This window comes from Muscardinus avellanarius, assembly GCF_963383645.1.
Source record: "Muscardinus avellanarius genome assembly, chromosome: 7".
NCBI lineage: Eukaryota > Metazoa > Chordata > Mammalia > Rodentia > Gliridae > Muscardinus > Muscardinus avellanarius.
In genome coordinates, this window is record NC_137793.1 from 92,484,359 (window position 1) to 92,508,817 (window position 24,459).

At 36.2% G+C, this 24,459-nt stretch overlaps 1 protein-coding gene across 2 annotated transcripts in view; it reads left to right on the forward strand.

Moving 5' to 3' along the window:
- Positions 1–23,668, forward strand: part of DENND1B (DENN domain containing 1B) — a gene marked incomplete at both ends in the record, with an annotated part of 243,584 nt that extends 219,916 nt beyond the window's left edge. For both annotated transcript variants that reach the window (XM_080698366.1, XM_080698367.1), the window contains 5 exons: positions 788–844; positions 2,727–2,834; positions 20,847–20,923; positions 21,867–22,086; positions 23,135–23,668. In XM_080698366.1, the coding sequence (XP_080554492.1) occupies positions 788–844; positions 2,727–2,834; positions 20,847–20,923; positions 21,867–22,086; positions 23,135–23,668 (996 nt within the window). The remainder of the gene's footprint in view (positions 1–787; positions 845–2,726; positions 2,835–20,846; positions 20,924–21,866; positions 22,087–23,134) is intronic.
- Positions 23,669–24,459: the final 791 nt, after the last annotated feature.

Below are 24,459 nucleotides of genomic sequence, written 5' to 3' on the forward strand. Positions count from 1 at the left end.
ATGCAATGATAGTTCCAGTCTCAGAGCTGAAGGCTGAATGAGCCCATGTGTGTACCTAGCACACTGTCAGATATTTAGAAAACATAAACTAAATGCAAATTTTTCCCTGCATTTACTCTATTCATTTGCTATGGTGGGAACTCCCAGAGAAACAAAGGCCAAGGCTTTTAGGAAGCACCCAGGGTTTGCAGCAGAATATGAGACTCAGCTTCTGGAGCCTAATTCTGATGAGAAGGAGGATAGCCTTGAAACTGTTAAATGATTTTTAATTTTTACCAGAAAACCTATATGTGAAATAGCCATACAAATAAGATGGCTCTGCTAACAAAAATCTGTGACTTCCTATCAAAGAGCCTTAACAAAGCTTTGCAAAGTTGCCTGAGATTTTTGACATTTAAACATTTGCCCAGATAAATTGCTGTAATATGCTTTCTTTTTGCTTCTAGTTTGTTAGTTTCAAATCAAGACTAGGCATTATCAGTCTGCTTGATTCTTCTGGTAGTCTTTAAAGCTGAAGAAGCAAATTAGGCTAAATGCTAGCATTTGAACACACATAGAGGCCAATCATGGCTTAATATAAGTATGAAAATAGTAAATGGAAAATAGTAAATGTTGTCCATTTAGAAAGTTTATAGAAACTTTAGAAAGTCCATTTAGATTATAATCTGTTCCTTTACTAAATAATATAAATTGTTAGCAACTTTTATTAAATGTGCTTTTCTAAACTTATTTTTATAAATGCTAGAAGGAACCATGCTGAACCGATACATTTATTATCCTTTTCTAGGCAAAAAACCACGCGAAGCTGGGCTTAAGGGAAGTGAAGAGCAAGCTGAAACACAAGGTGCGCCGCTTCCTTACCCTCTTTACTCCAGTTCTTATATTAGTTTGAAGCTTATACTTTACGAATCACGTGAAATGTATGTTCTTAATGACTTTTGAAATATACTTTTGCTTTTGTAACAAGCCCTATGGCAACTATCTGTCATTCTATATGAATCCACTAAATAATCTCTATATTTTGTTTGCATTTGTGTGTGTGTGTGTGTGTGTGTGTGTGTGTGTGTGTGTGTGTGTGTGTGTGTTACTGGGGATGGAACCCAGGGGCATTCTACCTCCAAACTACATCCCCAGCCCTATTTTTTACTCTTTTTTTTGAAGCAGAGTCTCACTGAGTTGTAAAGGGCCTCGCTAAATAGCTGAGGATGTCCACGACTGTGATCCTCCTGTCTCAGCCTCCAGAATGCTGGGATTACAAGCCTGTGCCACCACACCCCGCCTTTGTTTGCATATTTTATCTCAGAACTGTGGAGATCTTCAAAGATGCTTTAACAAGATGTATGTTTTCATAAAGTTGATGGCCTTTATATTACAATTAAAGTTCTCGCTTCAAGCTGAAAATTGATTTAAAAATATATGTTGGTGTAGAATTAATCCAGGAATGCCACCGTTTGGTTTTATAGGTTCTTACCAACAGTAGTTACTTTATTTTCTTTATTTTTTTTAATGTGGATCATATTGAAAACAGCATACATTCAGACTGTGCTTGGTGCCCTCCCCCCACTTCCCCTTCCTCCCCTCACAACAACGAGGTTGACCATGCTACATTCATACTTTTACACATATTCAGATATAGCTCCTCCATTAATCAACCTCAGCCTTTTTTGTCTCCTCCCCTTCCATTTCAGCTTTGCTGAGGTTTCCCCTCCATTATCTGGAGTCCCTCTGGTATTCTTCAAAGTCCCTAGTTTAGGCATATTAGAGAAAACATATGTCCCTTCTCTTTGTGTGCTTGGTTGATTTACCAACAGTAGTTACTTTAAATTGAAGATTTGTTTGTGTACGTGTGTGTGTGTGTGTGTGTGTGTGTGTGTGTGTGTGTGTGTGTTACTTGTGGTTGAAGCCAGAGGCATTCTACCTCTGAGCTATACCCCCAGCCCTCTTTATTTTTTATTTTGAATAAAGGTTCTAAGTTGCTGAAACTGACCTCAAACTTGTGATTCTCCTGACTCAGCTTCCACATACTGGGATTACAGGAATGCACCACCATGTTCAGCTTAAGGAAGTTCTGAATTTACAAAAGATTGTGTATGAGGATTTATATTTGAACCTATTCATATTATAGGTATATTAATACATGTATGTTTATGTGTTTGGATTAATTATATATTGTTATAGATATTAAAATATACACAATGGTGGAATTTATTGTAATATTTTCATACAGGCACATCACATAATTTGTCAGTTTCATCTCCCAGTACCTCTGGGATTTTTATTTTTGAAAAAAAAAATTCCCATTGTTGCAATCGAGAGCAAAATATTTTTATATAAATTTTGTTTAAATTATTCAAAGTAATCCAGGCACATGGTGGCACAGACTTGTAATCCCAGTACTTGGGAGGCTGAGACTGGAGGATCTTGGGTTTGGGGACAGCCTCAGCTACTTAGTGAGGCTCTCTGCAACTTAGTGGGACCTTTGTTTCAAGATAAAGAATAAAAAATAGGACTGGCGGTGTAGCTCCCAGGTAGAATGCCCCTGGGTTCAATCCCCAGTACTGCAAAATAATATTCAAAGTAGAATATATTTTGAAATTCTTAATTCATTTTGTATAAGAATGAATTTTATTATATGCATATGTATCAGATAATTTGTTTATCAGATAACTTTAGTAATAATAAAGAAGCATAATAAAATAAAATTATTTGTACTTTTTAATGTGTAGGAAAATGAGGAGGATTATGGGACCTGTTCCGGCTTGGTACAATCTACGCCAGTTTACACACTGCATATCAAAAAAGAAGGAAACTTAGAAAAGCGGAAGCTTGCCCAGGTAAGGTTATTTCTGTCTCTGTGTCCAAAGCTACATAATTTCAACCAATTCTTTAAGAACAGTTTTGGACCTATTTAGCTTTATCTTTTAAGAAGAAAACCTGCAGAACTGGTCAAAGAGAGAAAGAGGTAGAATCTGGGCAAGCGGTTCAGAACCAAATGTCCCAGAGAGCAGTCTCCCCATACAGGTTATCTTCACCTGTGAAAGTCCAAAACTCAAAACTCTGTGAACACTCAAAGTATAGGCACACAATATTTCTAAAGACATTGAATAATATTGTATTCAGGTTATGTGTATAAAGTTTATATGGAACATAAATAAATTTTATACTTACATTTGGGTCCCATCTCCAAGATATCTTATTATGTACATGCCAATATTCTAACATCTAAAATCCCGAAACATTTCTTGTCCCAAACATTTGAATAAGGGATACTTACTCAGCATGTGCTTTACCATGTTCTCCCCGACCTCATAATACAGGGAGGAGAGACAGAGAAGCATGTGCTGCCGTAGAGTGTGGAGAGCCTGATGACAAGCAGTAAACCACAGATTTCCTTTACCACAAAGATAAAACGAAACTCATCCGAAGATATTTGCTCACTGAAACAGTCTCTAGCAACATCTGTGCTTATTCTCCTCGATTTAGGATATGATTACTCCTGATGTAAACCCATCATAAGTTGAAATATCATAACTGAAAATACATTTAATACACTCAACTTACAGAACACCATAACTTAGCAACACTGTGCACTGTGGAGTCGTTTGCTGTCACGGTTGCATGGCAGACCAGAGCTGCAGCTCACCACCACCGCCCAGTACTGAGGGAGAGTACTGTATCTCACATCACTAGGTTTGGAAAATCCATAATTTTACGCATGCTTTCTCTTCTGGTTCACCATCATAAACTCAAAAGAAAATTGTAATGTTGAGCCATCGTAAGTTGAGGATTATTTGTATCTGTCATTTTCTAGAGTTAGGTATTTTGTTGGCTATAAATATTTACAATTTTTGCTTATATGCTGATGCTATTTCAAATACTGTCCCAAGTAGCCAAGTGTTAAGAATCATAGAAATATATGTCTTTCATTTTGTATCAAAGTATGTTCAACAGGTTTTAACCAAGCAAAATTTGCATGCATCTGGGAGTGGCTGCAGACTCATTTATTCCAGTTGCCAAGGCTTGTACATGAAAATATTGGTAGCCAGAACAATCATATGACTTGCCTTAAATCTCACACCTAATAAGTGGCAAAGGGGGATAAAAGCCCTTCTCTCATGCTCAGTTAGATGCACTGGCAACTAAATTTGAACATGAAGTTCAGAGCAGACAAAGATTCAAACCATTGCAGAATGTGAAAGAGCCATTTAAGCTATACTAAAATTCCAGTAAAAGAAAACCCATTCTTTTGACAGTTCAACACCTACTCTGTTCCAAGCACTTTTCTAGGTACCAGGTATATATAGAAGGAAAAACATAAAAATTACCTGTCCTCATGATTGTTTTTGTCACATATTATAAAACCTTTCTATGCTTTTTCCATTTATTAAATTGATATTATCATAGGTTAGAATTGCTTAATTATAGCATATTATTAGTGAATACTGGTTGGATGCCCTAAAATAAGCCCTTCGATAAAGAAATTATTCTGGCATGTGTAGGAAGCTTTTCTGGCCATTGCTATTGATGGGAGAGCTCTTATTAGCTTGTAAACTAGTGATGGGTTTACTATTTATTTTCTTGTTTTCTCTTTCATCACTAGTATGTCCAATTCTTATCTACCTATTGTCCAACCTTAACATATTAAGACTTATGTAAAATGTTTAGTGGCTCAATTATGAAGACTTTAGATTATATTAACCCTAGTGAACAGATTTTTCATTTTTTGGCAGTACTGGGGATGGAACCCAGGGGCATTCTACTTTCGAGCTACATCCCCAGCCCTATTTTTTATTCGTTATTTTGAAACAGGGTCTCACTAAGTTGCAAAGGCTCTCACTAAGTATCTGAGGCTGTCTGGGAACTGCGATCCTCCTGTCTCAGCCTCCCAAATGCGGGACAAGCGTGCGACAATGCCCAGCTGTAGTGAACGGATTTTTAAAAGAAAAATAAGGTCTTTGTCATGTATTGAGTGCTCTAAGATGAAAATAAAACATTTATATTAAAGAAATATCTTTTCTAAATGTCAGTTTTAAGAGAATTATTATCAGCTCCTCATATTTCTAATTTGTAAATATCCCTTCTTTTTAACATAACATTTTTATTATAATTTAGTTATAAAATAAAGCCGGGTGTGGAGGCGCATGCTTGTAATCCAGCATTCAGGAGGCTGAGACTGGAGGATCACGGTTCGCGGACAGCTTCAGCTACTTAGTGAAGCCCTCTGCAACTTACTGAGACCCTGTTTCAAAATAAATAATAAAAAATAGGGCAGGGGGTGTAGCGCGGAGGTCAAATGCCCCTGGGTTCCACCCTCAAACCCACAAAATAAAATAAAATAAAATAAATTACTGATTTCTGTCAATTTCTAGAGACACAGTTCATTTCGGGGTTTTTTTTTGTGTGTGGTACTGGGGATTGAACTCAGGGGCATTCTACCTCTGAGCTACACCACTCCCAGCCCTATTTTTTTTTTTAATTCTTTATTTTGAAACAAAATCTCATTAAGTTGCAGAGAGCCTTACTAAGTAACTGAGGCTGGCCATGAACCTGCAATCATCCTGTCTCAGCCTCCTAAGTACTGGGATTACAAGTGTGCACTACCATTCCTGGTTCATCACATTTCTTTTTAAAGAGTATATACTTAAGGTGCACAACATGATGTGTACCTTCTGATACACATGATAAAATTACTACTGTATTCAAGAAATTAACATATCCAGTCATCCTCATTGTTACCTGTGTGTGTCAAGACCACCTACAAGCTACTTAGTCTCTTAGCAAAATTTAAATACACAATTCAATATTATCTACTATGGTCCCCACACGGTACATTCTAATCAAGAAAATTGTACTAAGTTATAGAAACTACAGAATAATAGGTTGCATTCACTGTGTTTCTATATTGAATCCTCGGGCTCTCATTTGTTGTAATATCACTAAGTTATTTGCATGTAGTTAGCAATTTAGTGATTTCAAGTAGATACCATCAAAATGATGACTAACAAGAATTAAGAGAAATAGGGATGACTCTTTTAAGGATTCTAACATGATTTTCCTACTTGATTTCTAGGAATTTGGTAAGCTAATATATTTAGAACTGCAGAGCAGATGTTGATAATATCTCAAGAAAATTTTTACTTTTTCAGTGATACATATTTGTGTTTGAGGAAGAAATGTTAGCAGCTTCACACAAATGAAATAAAACAATATCGAGACATTTATTATAAATACACAGGGGTACCTGAGACATTCAAGTGCAGGAATATATGTAGATCTCTGGTAGGACTAGAACTAGAAAATGAGAAAAGCAGTCAGGAAAGAATTTCAGCCTCTGCCACTCTGCCCCCTCCTTTCTTTTCTCTTTCCTATTCCCTCCCCCTCCTCTGCCCTTACCCTGCCTCTCCAGCACAGGGCCTATTCTCTCTGTGCAATATGCATTCTGTATACTGGCCTTTTTGCGTCTCAACGGTACCTCGACATAAATCTTGCAGGTCCTCAGTTAAAGGAACCATCGCTAGAAATGGACAGGAATTCCAGAATCCAATTTCTTGTGGAAGAATGTAATCAGCCCACTTGGACCAAGCCTTAACCCTTGGTTCAGACAAAAAAAAAAAAAAAAAAAAAAAAAAAAAAAGGAAAATGCCATGACCAAGGCCATGGGAGGCTGTGAGGTGGGGAGGTAGCAGGAGAAGGACTTCTCAGAGAAACAGCTTCCAGGGCTGGCACAGTATTTCACAGATGTCTGATTTTTGTAATTGCTTTATAATGCTGTTTGCCAAAAAGCCATCTTGGAAAAGCAGACAAACAAACAAAAACAAATCTATGTTTTTAAGTTTCTAGAGGCTGTATCTTTGTAATACCAATTTGAAGCTTGAAAAGTTTAAGGTCAGATGTTCTGCCAGTTGCTGTGGCCTTAGTTTTCATGTGAGAGCTGAGCCACTTCCACAAACAAAAAGGCTACAGGTGGAAATACATTTATACACGATCTTCATGACGGACAAGGCAAATAAGAAGGTCAGCTGGTTTACTGCCTTTTCTTTTGTAGCCTGATATGGCAGAAGCTTCCTTGATTCTCTTTTGGAAAAAATACTGTCCCCACTGACTTAATAAAAATGTGATCCAGTATGTTATGGAAGATACAGAAAGCCGGTGCTAGAGCCATGAACATATTCTTTCGTTCTGATTTCAAAATCAGTAAGTTCTCTACCCCTCTCTAACTTCAATATGTACTAATATTATGCTATTAGCATGTTAAGAATTTCTACTAAATATGTAAGCATTTCCAGGAAAAGTGAGATGTGAGGAAGGAGCAGTTAGAGACATGGGTTTGGAATTTAGAGCCAAAGTTGACTTTGGAAAAGGTACTAGCACTGATGGGGCATTGAGCAAATTGGCACATCTCTTAGCCTTACTTTCTGTATTTTTAAAATGATAATAAAAATATATGTCATTTCCTAGGATGCTGTAGGCACAGTAGATAGTAATAAAGCTTCTACATAGTAGGTATTTAGCAATTTGTAGGTGTCCATTCATCTTTAGTTCTGCGTCTTCTGTAGCAATGGCACCATCTGATTTTATTCTCTCTTGGTAATGACTGCCCAGCCACTAATAATTCTCTAGACATAAAAATAGTGGGGAGTCTTAAAATTATCCTTTTCATTTTGAGTGGGGATAACTGACTGGAAGTCTCTGTCCATAACTTAAAAAGCAATACATAACTTAGGATAGTGGGAAGTCCCTTATTTATAAGTTTGTAATAGCCTGTGTGTATTATTTTATTGTCAGTAAAATCATCTCAGTAATGAATATGGACTTGACTCATCTCATTCCTGGTCCACTTGATTATCCATTACAGAAGTAAATCTCAGCTGAGGACAGAACATTACATTTCCTGTTTTCAGTGAGATTTGTCAAGGAAAGGCCTTATTTTCACTTATTTTTTTAAAGTTGAAATTTATATTTTGATCATTTGAATTCTAAGAGCATATTTTAAAGTAAAATTACAAAATTGTATAATCTTTGTGCTATAGAAAAAAAAAACCCAAATCTATATAAGTCTATGTTCTATTATTTCACTTATCTACATTCTGCCCCAACAAACAGTAATTTGTGTGCTGGTCTGCTAATTAGTATGGTTATTTTCAGTTTTGTTGATGAGGCTTAAATAAATGTCAAGGGTACAGCCATGAAGATCTCCCAATTAGGCTTCGCATTTGTAAAACCCAACCCTTCTTCCTTCTGTGTGAAGATGACAGCTCTAACAGCAGCCCAGCCTAACGGGACTCCAGGGACAGGAGCCTCCTCTGGTCTTATTGAAAACAGGGCCAGTTGGGTCCAGTGAGAATACTGCCCCTGGTCATGGTGCAGAGGAGTTTCAGTTCTGACCATGTACATACCTTCTTTCATCAATTTTATTTTAGAACAGAATACTAAAGCCTGAATGAATGGTATTTACACCATTAAGTCTGTCATCTGAGATTATGTTTAAATATTATAATTTTCTAAGAATGAGAAATTCCCTTAAATAACATGCAGAATTTATATAAATCTAAGATACTGACCCAGTTTTACTGATATTAGCCATTCTCGGCTTAGTCTAGCAATTACAGTGTGTGTCTGCACCTCTCTCTCTCTCTCTCTCTCTCTCTCTCTCTCTCTCTCTCTCTCTCTCTCTCTCACACACACACACACACACACACACACACACACACACACGCACGCACACCAACACACCCCTCCTAGTGAACAAGCATGAGAGCTCAGTCACATTACAAGTCAACATTAACAGATGGATGGCCCTGAGCAAGGCAAAGTCCCTGCAACAAAATCAGGGAAAGTGGAGGACTGAAGCTTTTTGTTGTTGAGCCCTATTGAAATCCTGGCACCTGTAACACTCTTAACTATTTCATGTCTGGGAAAAAATCCACTTAGATTTTGTTTCTGTTTAATTAGTTGTGTGAAAGCAGCATGGTAAAATATGAATGAAAGGCTGTCATTTGTACTGTGATCTAACGCAGTGTGCTGGGTGATAAATACTCACTTGGAATGTAGTTGAGACTTTAACCCAAATGCAGTGTTTACAACTTGAAATATGTTTAATAGTTATAATTTCTACTACTAAAAACAGCAAACACTATTAAACTGCTAGTTGTCTATTTTTTTTTTTTTTTTTTTTTGGTGGTGGTACTGGGGTTCCTGGAAGCCCATCTACCTCCGGGCTACACTCCCAGACCTATTTTATAGGTTTTATTGGGAAACAGGTTCTCTTAAGCCAGAGCAGCTGGCTTTGAACCTGCGCGATCCTCCTGTCTCCGCCTCCCAAGCGCCGGGATTACAAGCGTGCGCCACCACGCCCGGTGTGCTAGTTGTCTTTTTAATAGCCATATGCAGATTAATAGTTTTGAGATATGAGCAATTATCTTTTGAATGCCCAAGTAAGGAAGATGTTTTCACCATAAAATATGATCTGTGAGGTTTTTCATTTGTACCTATTATGCAAGAAGCCATACCTATTTAAAAATGAAATTTTGGTGTCATTTTGAGTATGTATTGAATGGTATATAAATCATTCCAGTAGATTTGTGGAATATATCACAATACCATGAGCTTACTTTATAACTATGAGTATTATACTTTCATCTTTAAAAATGCTTTGAAGATATATGTACTTTTTGGCTTGCAGAGACTTGTAAGTAAGTAAGGCATTTCAGAGCCATATTTTGGTTAAATAGGAACTTAAAAAGATATCCAAATGTGGTATCATATTTTAAAAATATGAGCAATCAGTTTGTCTTATAATTAATATATTTTAAAATGCTGCAAATTAAATCAAGTTTCTGTGAAACTTATATGAATAAATGGAACTTAGATTTTCTTAAATTACTTGGTTCCTAAGCATAATATAAAATGAAATACAGTTAGGGTGTAGCCAAAATTTGGGAATTAAGTGGAATAAAATAAGTGTAATTAAAAGATAGTATTTCTTGCTCAGGTGACATGTTTAGATCTTTGGAAAAATACAGTCTATATTGAATATCTTTTCTTTACTGGGCAAAAAAAAAATAGTCAGTCATTGTTTACAGGGGGAAGTAGCCACTTGTTTTTGGCCAAGAAAAGTAATTGTAAGTCACAAGGCAAGAAAGAGCATTGTGTTGGGAGTAGGGTGTGTGTGGCAGATAAATAATTGGAAAGAATACTTAATTTTATAAAATAAGTTTTACAAATAATATAAAAATGTTCAATCAAATCATGATAAGCAAAAATATCTTACTTTTGTACTTTAGCACTTTGTTTAATTTGGCTTAATCTTAAGAATATTTATTAAGATAAATTGCTGGATTAAAGTAATAAGGAAATCTGATAGAAAGATTCAAATGCTAAAAGTTTATAAAAAAATAAGTTAAATGAGCATGCTCTTTTGATGGATAACCAGAACAAGTGGGGCCAAAAGGAAACCACACTGTAGCAGTCTCTATTCCAGGGTCACACCTTCACACCTTCACATAGGATATTTAATCTAATCTATGGCTTTGGCAATAATTTATACAGCTGATCTTTTGAGTCAACTCTGAAAAATACAGATATCATATTTTAATTAGAGAGAAAATTATTTCCTCTCATGAAATAACATTAATTTTCATTAAGTCAAATTTGATTATAAACTGGTTTTTAATTCACAGTGGATTACAATGGTGCCCTCTAGTGGGGGTAGCGTACCTTTTTAAAAAAGAGATAATTTATAGCACCTTTTGGAGAAGTCTCTTAGAAATACAATAAAAAACATATTGAGACATTTATATTGTCATAAATTGTTCAAGAACACTATTAAATAAAAATTCAGAAGCAACTTTTTCTTTCAGTAAATGGCTATAACTTTATATTTTGTATATTTAAATCTGCTAAACAATACCCATTAAGAAGAAATAATGACAGATATTATTCATGTAGAGATGTTCCACAAGTATTTTAAAGCTAAAACATACCTTTTTAATGTTATTATTTTACTCTTCAAATTTATTGCCACAAGTGATTTTATTACTTTAAAAACTGAAACAAAAACAAAAGTACTCAATTTTTCCATTTAGTAAATCTAATAAATATTACCGTTCTAGACTTTATATGAAATCATGCAACTAATATTTTCTCCCTGTTCAACTTTTTAAGTTTTTTTCTATTGCCTTTTTAATTTGTTAGAGTTCTTACTAAATTAACAATGTTTTCTGTTTCCAAAGTACTTAAATTTTTGTAGACAAATTGCTATTTTGTGTCAGGAGTTTTTGGAACCAAAAATGGTGATTTTCTTCTGGTTTGGGATATAGAAATGCATTTAAAGTTTGCTAGAGATCAGTGTTAATGAAAGGAAAAGTCAGTCTTTGCTTTGTAGAGCTGGCTCTGTTGATTGTTAGTGTCCCATGAGAGAGAAATTGCCAGAAATGCCGCTAGATATATAACTACAGAGGATAATAGAGTCTTAGGATAATTTGAGCTGGATTTATATCTATTACACATTATTATATTTTCTAATATAAAACACTAGAATAACATATAAATATCTTGTTAGTCTGTGTCTCCCATGCCACTACCAAATAGGCCTACCACGTTTTCAGCCTTCTCTGAAAGTTCTCCGTGGGTTTTTGGAAAATTGGAATATAATTCTGGTCATTTCACAGAAATTCAGCCCCATTATTTCTTTATTGCTGTCTTTGGCATAGGTACCAAATGCTTTAAAAACTAGTATTTTTTTTTATTCTGAGACCACACATAATTACATTTTCTGTTGATCTTTTACTACATTCAACACAAAATCCACTTTAAGTCTCTATCTCTTTCTGTGTCTGTATACCCCTCTCTCTCTACCTGTGTGTGAGATTCTGTGCTTATGCATATGTTTTTGCTTATCACATTTAAATGTAGTAACCTTGAGAAAAATGCAGCTATAACTATTTTCTAATCAGATATTTTGATCCTTAGCCATATACCTTACAAAAGCATATTCTAAAATTATATAGTTTATTAATACTGACTTTTAAATTATTTAGCCCGGTTAGAAAGTCATCATCACATTAGTTAATGAAGGGAACCAAATTTTATGTTTTATTGAAAATACAGTGGACTTGTCATGTAATAAGAAACCTTTTAAAATGTTGAACTATTGAAACTCTGTCAACAGAAAGTGAAATTACAATAGATTGCCATTTATCTAAGGCTTACTGATTGATTTATTCTGCCTTGAGAATACTATTTAACAGTCTTATAAAACTTCTTGTGTTCACATCGACCCAAAAATTCTTGGTCCTGAAAAGTCACTGCAAGAGTGTTGATGAAATTTGCATTTTCAAATATTAAAAAACATAGAAACTACATTTTAAATATTTGCAGTTAAGATAATCACTTGACATATGAACAGCCTTTAAAGTATGGCTTACAATATTAAGTTTGCAACCATGCTACATATATATGCACACGGAGGTGAGTAATGAGACCTCCTGTGAATACTTGACCTTCTTCCCACCAATTAGCGCACTCCACAGAGAGGCAGCCTCTTAGAGTGCCTAGTAGCGTGTTGCCATTAGATAGTTTTTATATAGATTCTGATAGTGAGAAATGAACTTCAAAGTACTTAGTTTCAGGATAATTTTTATGCGGTATTTTTGCCAAGGTAAACTTCCTAACTTATGCTAAGTAAAAGGACTCTGTAAGTGGGGTCATAATTATTTGTAATATCTTTGTCTCTAAAATCTAAGATGTGAGTTTCTCTAGCCAAACACTAGAATGAGTCCTAACTTGGTATTAATTAAAATAAGATTCAGTTAATGCAACTAGTGGTGCAATGTGGACAGAATGGGCACGCCATTTTGGAGAGTCCATCTAATCCAGCTGAGCTGTACGAATATACGGTGTGCCAGCATGCAGCTTTCCAAAGCCCGTGTCTCCTCTGAGTCTCTTCTTTTTGTTAGAGCTGCTGATTTACAGTTTTCAAGAGCACTTTTTTCCTCTTAACTTCCTAAGAATAACTGCAAATGAACAGATGTACAAATTAGCAGGACTTTACTCCGCTGACCTGTACATTCACTCTCCTTTCACATTTAACCATCACCCTCAACTATATTTTCCCTTGTGCTTTGCCAAAAGTGAGACCAATCCTGTCTTCTCTCCTTGGAGAGGCTTGTATTTAACACATGAAATTCAGATCACTTGGTTACCTTGACCCTTGGCTCTTTGAAAGGCTCAAGAACACTTGGGATTCATTTTTTAGATTATCCAGCCCCTTCTTGCAGTTACAATGGGGTGACAGTCTTCTGTAGCTTTTTGGAATACAAGTGAAAGTAGAATTAGGAACAAAAGGAGTAAAATATAAGATTGGTCTCAACGACTTGGTAAGATGGGGATGAACTTAAAATGAAACCTTACTTTCACAAGGGAGCATCTATCAGATGACAGCAGAGACTGAAGTGAGTAAAGTTGACAATGCAAAATCACTGTGGACTGGGAGAATTAGAATAGAGTCCTCGGATGTATCAAGACCACTTCAAAATCTTCCCTGCTGACCTACCCACACATGCCACTCACCAACTCAGGGACAGGATTTTTGGTGCTTCTATAAAATTTGGTTTCCTTAGCCCTGTAACAGCAGGTTATCATCAGATGAATTGATCAGACCTTCCCAAAGGTGTACCTTGTTAATCTTCCAATTTATCCCTTTGCATCTCTATGGTTAGGGAGTTAAAGGGTTAATGTTCAGAGTTAATATAATTAAGTCGTGAGAGTTGTAACCTCATCAGAAGATAAATCCATTCTAATAGATTTACATAGTGGTAACCTAGGCAGGTAGAATGTGGCTGAGGAGGTGGGTCCCTGGGAGTAGGGCCTCGGGGATTATGTAGGGTCATCTCCTCCCCCTGCTCTGTCTCTCTTGCTTCTGGCCTGGCCTCCATAATGTGAGAGCAGAGCCTTTCTCTCTCCCTTTCTCTGCTTCCTGCAGCCATGCCCTGAGCTTTGCACGCTCTGTCTCACATCGACTGAACACTGAAATCTCCAAAAACTGTGAGCAAATGAATCTTCCTTCCTCTGAGTTGTATGTGGTCAGTTTTCCTGGGGCACAGCAGTGAGAACGCTGACCTAGAGAGCACCCTTCGGAACGCCCTTCGGTGCCTCAGGAAAGTGTGCTGATCCCTCCTCGCTTCACCCAGCATTTCACCTCCCTGAAGCATTCGAACTCTCCTCAGTCTGTAACTTCACTGGCTTTGGAAATGAGGTTAAAAAGCCCTTGCTATATTTAGAAAGTCTTTTCGGGCTAGTTTTCAGGTATTTCATTCTTGTGGGTCCCGCAAGACTTTTTATCTAGCATAGTTAGCGCATCTGAGTTCATGGAGCCAGAGCACCTGAGTTAGAGTCCTAGCTCTGTCACTTTTTAATTTTCTAAACTTGCCCAAGTCCCTTTACTTCATTAAGCTTTTGATTCCCTAATATGTAAAACAGGAAAAAATGTTCACCAACACAGTAAAGTAGGCTTTTAAATGAAATATAGTATATAAAACATCCAATACTAGTGAAAATCATGGGCAAGCCACAACTCTGTACTTCAGTTACTATTTATAAAAATTAAAACAATGTGCTTTTCAAGTTTTTCTAAATTACAAATTGTTATATTATGGTATTGCTATTCTATTTCTATATTATTATTTATTCTCATATTATTTTATGCAAGTATTTTTTATCTCAGGCTGGAAAGTACATAATTTCAGGGGTTTGCTGTAGACTTTAGGTGAGCAACGTTAGTAATTTTGGATATTGGTTGCCCCAACTTCAAAATAGGGGCAGTAGCAAAGATTGTACCTACCTTCCAAAACTCATATAAGCATCTTCATTTTATGTAGTCTAAAAAATTGTGTGTGTGTGTGTGTGTGTGTGTGTGTGTGTGTGTGTGTGTGTGTTTTATTGGGGTTTGAACCCAAGGGCATTCTTCTGAGCTTAACCCCCAGGGCCTATTTTATTCTTTATTTTAAAACAGGGTCTCAGTTGTGGAGAGCCTCGCTAATTTGCTAGGGGAAAAAATGTATTTTCTTGTTCATCTCTCTATATCTCTGCTCTACTCCCCCCCACCACTACCCATGAATTTAAATTTACCCTGCATTTGGCCTTCTTAGTATTTATCTGCCATCTAGTGATCAAAATGGTAACTGCACGGGTAACAGGTTTCTTGGTGCCTCGAGGGAATGATTTTCATTGTTCTACAGTCCGCTATACTTTCTGAAACCATGGTAATGAAAAGAAAGGCAACAATTATTTTTCTGATTGTAGCTAAACTACACTTGCTTTCTGAGGTCTCCTTAGGCACAAAGTCCTATGGTTTTGTGACTTAGTCCTGCTGTCGACACTTTCTGAGTATATCTTCTTTTGGTTTTCCTTTCATATAAAATAGTTTTCCTTCTTGTCTTCACCAGTCTACCTCATTTCGTTTATTGTATGGCCCCCGGGAAAGCCTTTCTAGTAGGACCTTCCCTAATAATTCTCATTCCATACTTATAAGCTTTTTCTCAGTAATTTAATATCCAACACTTGTAGCAAGGCCTTTTTGTCGTATGTGTGTTGACTTCTTAAATTTTCACATACATGAAATATATAATTCACATTTTATCAAATTGATATCAAATTCTGCTTATTTCATTTTCTTTTTTTTTTTTTTTTTTATTTTTTTTATTTTTTTTTTTATTTTTTTATTTTTTTTTTTATTTTTTTTTTTTAGACTTCATTAAATTAGTTTTATTTTTTTTTTATTGGTGCAATGTATTCATACATCATAGTGGTATAAATAAGATACTTTTGTAGACATACATGCACACATCGCCCAGTTAGCCCCTACCCGATCCCCACCCCATTCCCTCCCCATCCCTCCTTCCCACGCTTGGCTTAGTGGTTGACATCTAGTATTATAGCAATTTATACAATATTAACATTGATAATCTCACATAACAGTTTCATTTGTCTGGTACCAAACTTTTGATGACTTAAAGATAACATTTCAATATTTCTTTTTGCTTTCTTTCTTACCAGAGAATATTTTTTTTTCTTTTTTTTTTTTTAGGTGAAACTATCATACATTTATTTATTTATTTTTCAGAAAAAAAATCTATCCTGATATGGAATATGGGCTCTAGATACCCAAAACAGTCTCAAAGAAGAACAAAGCTAGAAGATGTATATTTTCTGATTTCAAACATTTTCTTATGACTATTTTTGCATAAATACTATGCCTTCATTTTGTGTAGTATCGGTTCCTAAGAGAGTTGCTAATGGCACAGACTCTTTGCTACTTATAAAGTTGCTGGTGCTGATGTTGGGCTGAACTGGTGTGTGCCCTTCAGAACCTTCTGTAGTTTCTTAGTCCATCCCAGAATTTACTATTGTTTATCATATGTAATCGCAGTTCTATGTTGTTAATATTACTAGTCTGCTTGCTGACAACCTACTTTTCCAAACTGTTTCCATTTAACACTATTTATTAGTAATATTATATAATTATTTGACATTAATTATGACCAATAACTTATATACCTTTTAATATAGGCTGTAAAGGCCTGAATTCAATTTTATTCATATAATGAGGAGTTAGAATTTTAAAAATCTATAACTGTTTTAATATTTGGTATTTTAGCATTTTCACCCTGTATTTTTTAAGTATCTTGTGAAGAGGGAATTTTTTTAATTTCTTTTCTATGCTTCACAGCACAGAAGACAGTATCACGCATACAATAGGCACTTAGCAGATGTTTATGGACTGAAAAGATGTTACGAATTGAAAGGAAACTGAGATGTGGCTGTACCTTACTTTCAGGGAGCACAGCAGCAGCTTTCAGTAGCTCCTCAATAAATATTTAATTAAGTGGCTTTCTGCTGCTCTTTGTTATCTGAACCGGCATTCCTTTCCTACCTCCCCCCTACCAAGTTTTCATCTCCCACACCTGTCCCCCTAGATCTTTGACCTCTTCCATCTCTGTATAACCCCCATGAATTTAAATTTTTTTTTCCCAGCCTTTTGCCTTCTTAGTATGTCTCTGCCATCTAGTGATCAAAAGGGTAACTGCAAGATTTAATGGGCCCCTTAGAGAATCCTGTGCCTCAACCAAGTTCTAATCCATAGCACACCAAGAGTTTACTCATTCCCTTATATTTTCCCTGATTCTCCCACATAAGAACTCTGCACATATTGTTACTTCTTATTATCATCTGCGTAACACCTACTAACCTTTCAGAGGTCAACTCAAACATCTTTCAGGGAAGGACTGTCCTTGACCTCTCAGACAAGGTCAAATTCCTGTTAAGTGCTCTGACTGTAGTCAAGGCTTAGTGCAAGTTAATTGTAGTCATAATTTTATCTTTCTTTTTGAGTTCATTCAATTTAATTCATGTCTGATTACTAGAAAGTAATATTCACAAGGGCAGGGAGCCCAGTTCTAGAGCATCATTATACCCCAGCCTGTAGCTCAGTGCCTCACACATGCACATTGAAGGCATTTCTTCAGTCTTTGTTAAGTGAATGAATGAATGCCTATAACATTTTTTTGTGCCTCTCGGACACTGATGATGCTTATGTCAGTTGATCTGTATAGTAGATTTTCTCCTTAGTTAACTCATGTAATAAGTACTCAGTAGAAACCAACTGCTATATATGCCAGTATTCACCATTCAGGAAATATCAACTGCCTATCCCAAATGATAATTAAATATTAAAGAGTAAAATTGTGACTTCTGTTTTATTTAGGAAATTAATGAAGCACCCAGTAAAATGGTGCAAAGGACAATCCAAAGAACAACACATTGACAGGAATTTTGAAATTTTAGCAGATACACAATTCAGCAATATCTGCAATGAAATGATTATATTTCTACTGAACAAATGTTAGCATCTATACAAAGGAAAATTATTAATATTTTGAACTTTACCCTGTTTCTAATTCTGTTGTGAAAACTCATCATAAGTTGCACTGTTTAATAACATCCCTGTGTAGAGATTGGTAGAATCCTGATCTAAGTAAGAAACATGAAACAAACTCAGATGTGCCTGTGAAGCTTATGGCATGATGCAGGTGCTAGAGATTGTGCAAAAATCAACTTTATAAGAAAATGTCGGAGTAGAAAAGCTTGAGAGCCATGGTATATATAGGCAGCTATAGAATGGAAAGGTAAATCTTGTAGGAAAAAAAATGAACGAGGGAATCACAACACAACAAAGAAACACATAGGTTGTGTTTTCTGGTTCCTATTTTTAACTGTGTATATGCCTTTAGGCAAATTATAAAGCCTCTGTGTGTGCACCTCCAGATTTATTGTGGGTGCATTAGGCACTGAGTTGTTTTATAGAAAGACTTAACTAAGTCCTGTATTCCTAGAACCTAACCCTGTATGTACGTGGGAGTGCTTTAGGGTATTACAAATATATTGTTATGTTTTCATTATCTAATCTTCTTGTATTAGTTCTTAAATAGTAATGACTTTACCAAATAGCAACATAAAGTATCAGCTTCCATGTAGTTTTATTTTTCATCAAAAATTTTAACCAAAAGGTTAAATTTAAGACCCACCAGTTGGCATAGTGCTAAAGCATTTACAGTGTTCAGTGCAATAATAATGACTTGCTGTCAGAAACAAAGAATTGTCTCATATTTTGTGTGTTTGGGTAGGGCAGTGAGTGAAGTGCATTTTTCCACAGGGAAAAAAAGTGTTGTGAGTGGTAGCTTTCTTTCTAGGTCAGTCTGAAAACTTTTTCTTAACTCCTGAGCCTTCAATTTATGGTGGTGTAGTTATATTGGTTTAAGGCCCCAAATAAATTTAATTTTTACTTTGTTCCCTTATGCTTTATCTTATATCTAAAAGATAAAAACTTTTTAAAACTCAAAGTAATGGTATAAGATAATTCAAAAATAGGACAACTAAAACATAAAAAACAAGAGTTATGGTGGCTTGAAACATTTCAAATAATATACAGATAATGGTGAAATATATTAATTTGATGATAATATACAAAAAGAAACTCCTATGCTTACATTTAGAAATTGTTAAGGCACTAACTTGTTACTTGCAATTTGCTAAATAAAAGTCAAGAACCGCTGGGCATGGTGGCGCATGCTTGTAATCCCTGCGCTTGGGAGGTGGAGACAGGAGGATCGTGCAGGTTCAAAGCCAGCCTTCCTGGCTTAAGAGACCCTGTTTCCAAAAAACATATAAAATAGGTCTGGGAGTGTAGCCTGGAGGTAGAAGGGTTTCATCCCCAGTACCTCCAAAAAAAAAAAAAAAAAAAAAAAGTCAAGAACTAAGGATTTATCCTGTGGGGGTTTTGTTGTTGTTGTTGGGTTGTTTTTTGTTTTGTTTTGTTTTGTTTTTACTACTGGAAATTCTACCTCCGAGCTCTACCTCCAGCCCTATTTTTTATTCTTTATTTTGAAACAGGGTCTCACTGAGTTGCACAGGACCTCACTAAGTAGCTGAGGCTGTCCGTGAACTGCTGTCCTCCTGCCTCAGCCTCCCAAATGCTGGGATTACAAGTGTGCACCACCACGCCCAGTTTTATCCTGTGTTTTTTGTACACATGTATTTTGGGATAGCCAAATAACTAAAGTTTTTTTTATAGAACTTCAGCAAACAAACATAGAAGAAATGCTGAAGAAAAGCATAATTCTCCAGCCTCTAATGAAATAATGGACTTAGCTAGTGTTCAGCATAAAGAATTATAACCATCAAATGAAAGGTTGATGAGGAAATTCATAATGGGTTGATCATCCAACCATACCTGATGCCATTAGTCAATCTTAGTAAGGCCAAAAATGGTTACCTAAATATTATGTGTCTACTGATGCATTCTATAAAGAGTACTTATTACCACCTATGGTTTTTCTTAACAAAGAAAAGACAAAACAAACAAAAATTAAATCTAAGCCTTCAGATAGATGTGACACCAATTCATTGGAAATTAGGATAATATACCATGTCAAAGGACAAAGTGACATAAAAGGAGGAGAATATGGAGGGGTTAGTCCCTGAAAGAGACTTGAGGGACATGTCAACTGAGTGCAGTATTAATTCTGACCCAAAGAAATAAACTAAAATATTTATGAGGTAATAAGGGAATATAAATATGATCTGGGTAAGATAGGATATTAAATAGTTGCTAATTTGATAGATATGGTTGTGATATTTTGGCTATGTTAAAATCTTTGTTAAAAAAAGAGAATGTGATATTACAAACAAAATAATAGACTTCTAAAGTCTTGCTATTCATAGTGTAGCCCCCAGATCTAATAGCAGTCACCTCCCGTAAGAGCCTGTTAGAAATGCAGGCACTCATATGAACCCCAGAACCACTCTAGAACTAGAACCTATATTTTTGTATTTCTATGAATAGCTAAGAGAGTTATACACACTCTAAGTATTTAGAAGCACTGCTGGGAAGTACATGAGGTCGGGAAAGGCAAGTGGAAAATAAGCAAGATTGGCAAGTATTAATTATTTTTAAAAGTGGGTGATGAGTGGTGAGTACATGGTGGAGCATGAACGATGCTAAGTCAGGCACGCTCCAACCGGGGACCGTGTGAATGTGCATATACAGACATGTATTCAACCCAGGGATTTAATTGTTACTTGGAAAAGCTCATAAGTGCCGAGACAAGTATTACCTAATTCCTCCATTTCTTTTTCTCCCCCAGATTGCCAAGTTACTGGATAACATTTAGAAACTTTAAATGAATTTTTCTTTTAAGAGTTCCTCACAAAATCACATTGTGCCTTTAAAATGTATAAAAGAGACTTATTTTAAGCTCCTAAAGTAACTTATTGTCCCTTTCCCTCTCTAGGCGCACTTGAAAAAGCCACGTAAGAGCTTGGACGGCACTCTGGACGACGATGATGATGACATTGAAAGAGCAAGCAAGTGAGTAACGGGTCGTGACGTCTGTTACGTGGGGCGGCTCAGGGGCAGGAGTTTTAGGTTACGAAGGATATTTCAAAGCCTGTGATTCCCAGAGCGCGGAGCTTGCCCCCTCACAGTGCCCTGGAACAAAAGGATCCAGTGCTCATTGGAATATTGTGGGGAATAAGCCCTGGAACAAGAAAGAAAGATGGGTCTGAGATAGCTTGTTCTTGGGAAGAGTAATGTGTGCCGAGAGCTCTGGGCAAGAGGATCCAGGAGCCCACCTACAGGAGGCTCTACCCTAATGCTGAAAGGAACAGGATAAATGTGAGGAACCGTGCTAATAACCAAGTCACAGTGAATTGAATCGAGGGAGACACTTAAGTCAGGGTAGTATCAGAAGGAAAAGTTTTAGTACAGAATGTTTAAATTAATTTTAATATAAGGTAAGGTGAATAAGTGTATATTTAACTTTTTAAATAATTCTAAAGTAGATGGACAGTCTTTTCTATATTAAATAAATCTATGTATGTCAAGGAGTATGCATTCTTCTCTAAAATAAGTAATTAAATGAAATAAAGGAAATTTATATAAAAACATTGAAAGTGACCCTGGGGGATAACAAATTTTCCAAGTGTTCCGCCTGCTATTTCTAAGGCAGAGGTCCCAAGGCTCACAGAATTAGACTGTGATTGAGCCTTGCCTCTTCTTCCAATTAACAAGGCATCATAAGCTTTCTGTTTGTTCTTTCTCAATGCATGGACTTGAAATTTCCAATACTTAAATTAGTATAAACATAACTATAAGGAATTTGTCCATGAAGCAGTTACTGGTTTTGTTGTGGTTCCACCGAGATACCACCTTGGTTTTGAACCATCTCGTGAGTTGAGTGTGATCCGTGGGAAGTTGCTTGCGCACAGCTTCTGGGGGTGCACCTACTTCTGCACATTTTATCCTTCTTTAGGTTATCTTCTGAAGATGGCGAAGAAGCTTCTGCTTATTTCTATGAAAGTGATGACTCTGTTGAAACAAGAGTAAAGATTCCTTATTCTGGTGAAATGGACTTACTAGGAGAGATTCTTGACACGTTGAGCACACATAGCTCAGATCAAGGAAAGCTGGCAGCTGCCAAGAGCTTGGATTTCTTTAGATCAATGGACGACGATATTGATTACAAACCTACGGTGAGTTCATTATTCAACTTATAAAATTAAGTGAAAACATTCTTGCCTATTACAAGAGTGCCTGATTTTATAATCTTGGTTGGTAGAAGCCCTAATCTTTAAATAGGTGTCCACATTTCAAAAATATGGTAAAATTTAATCACTAAGAAATATTTCTGGGAATAAAATTCCAATATTTTCTCTTTCTTTTATCCAACTGTGGTGGTTATTGATATTGATTGAAATTCTTTTGTCTGGCAGTAGTGTTCTCTTACAATCTTATTTTATAGTTGTCTTCTTTGGGGTAATTTTTTAAATGAGAAATGTTCAAGCTGGGCATGGTGGTGCACACTTGTAATCCCAGCATTCAGGAGGTGAAGACCAGAGGATCATGATTTGTGGACAGCCTCAGCTACTTAGCGAGGCCCTTCACAACTCAGTAAGACCTTGTTTTAAACTAAAAAGACTAAAAAATAGGGCTGGAGTTGTATCTTGAAGGTTCAATGCCCCTGGGTTCCATCCACAGTACTGCACGAAAGAAAGAAAGAAAGAAAGAAAGAAAGAAAGAAAGAAAGAAAGAAAGAGAGAAAGAAAGAAGATAGAAAGAAAGGAAGAAAGAGAAAGAGAGAAAAAAGGAAAGAAAGAAGTGCCCCTGCTCTCTTGTGTTTTACAAAAGTGTAATAAATATGGGTATTCAAATAATGTTTTATATTTCTTGCTTCAAAAATGACCGGCATTTAAAGCAAATTGAAATAACGCTTTACACAATCAACAGAAAATGAGCAACCACAGTCCTGACCTGAGAGTAAGAGACTCCAGATTTTGTATGTATTACAAGCTCTACTCTGAATTTGATAGATGACAATTACAAGAACATAGAAAACAAAGCCCATCCCATTTCCTTCCTGCTCATGGTCATTTGGAGGTGTCAGTGGTCTTTTTCCTCTGGGAGAAGCTTAAAGTTCCCAATCTTGAAAGATAAGAACATCGTTTTCCAAATGGGAAAAAAATTACTATAGTAATGCTATGATTTTATTAAGTGTTCTGAATTTGTTGTTTCTTCCTTCAGAATAAATCCAATGCTCCTAGTGAGAACAACCTGGCCCTCTTTCGTGGTGGTTCTGGAGATCAGACAGAGTGGAATCTTGGGCAGGACGATAGTGCCCTCCACGGCAAGCACCTTCCTCCATCTCCCAGGAAGCGCGTCTCCTCTAGTGGTCTGACAGAGTCTCTGTTTATCCTGAAAGAGGAAAACAGTGACAAACTCCTCTGCGCTGACAAAGGCGGTGGTCCTGCTCCGGAGGAGAAGCCAGCGTCGACTACAGGATTGGGTTTTCAGCCAGCTCCTCCTGAACTTCCCCAAAGTGATAAAGGAAAAGTAGAAAACCAGGAAACACTAAGCCAGAGTCCAGATGATCTGATTACACCCAGCCTGGGCAGACGTCCATCTACTTTCGTTCCTTGGGAGAAAGAAGGGAAAGTTAGCGAGACTTCTGAAGATACGGGACTGCTCCATGAAGTGGTGGCACTGTGTCACATGGCTCCTGAGCTGCAGCCAGGCTTAAACATTTCAGAAAAAAACACAGGTGGAAACCAAGCTTAAGTCACCAAATCAGGAGTCAGTCACTGTGTCTCGGCTTCTCTGGAGACATTTCGGGATTCCATGTGATTTATACAGTAAACAGAATTATTTGTAGAAATGACATTTCTTACTAGTATTTAACTTTTTCATTTGGAACATACATTTCCCCCCCTCGTTCATCTTGTGGATATATGTTATCTATTGATTTTAAAATACAGAGTGAATTCTACTGTGCTATTAAATCAGGTACTAGTTTATATGTATGTTGAAAGTATGTATTGAGCATATGATTTCCCAGTACTTGGTGCTTAATGCCATTCACTTTATTTAAGCTAAGTATGCATATATAACCCTTGCCATAACCAGTTGCTACTGCACTAATCTGGTTGAGCATGAACTTGATCAAAATATCAAAACTAGCCTGTAATGGATGGAATTGCTAATCCACTAATTGCCTTAATCTTAAAGCTGTATTAAGCATCCTTAATAACTTATGAAATGACATGTAAAGTTTGAAAGATAACATTATTTTGTTCTGCAGAGCAATAATGCCTTTTTCTACTTACCAATTTAAGAACAAAATTCATTTTTCAAGGTTTAAAAGCTCTCTCATAGAAATACTTAATTCGCTTTTATAAAGTATACGCAGCCATGTTTTTCAAAAAACATAAAGCTATAAATTTACCTTTTACTCAGTGAAATCTATGAAGTGCTGAATTGCAATGTGAAGTTACTGACTTCTGTTTACAAATGAGACACTTAAAACATTTTTAGTCTCTTCTGTATGCCTTTGCTAGTTAGGGGTCCACTGC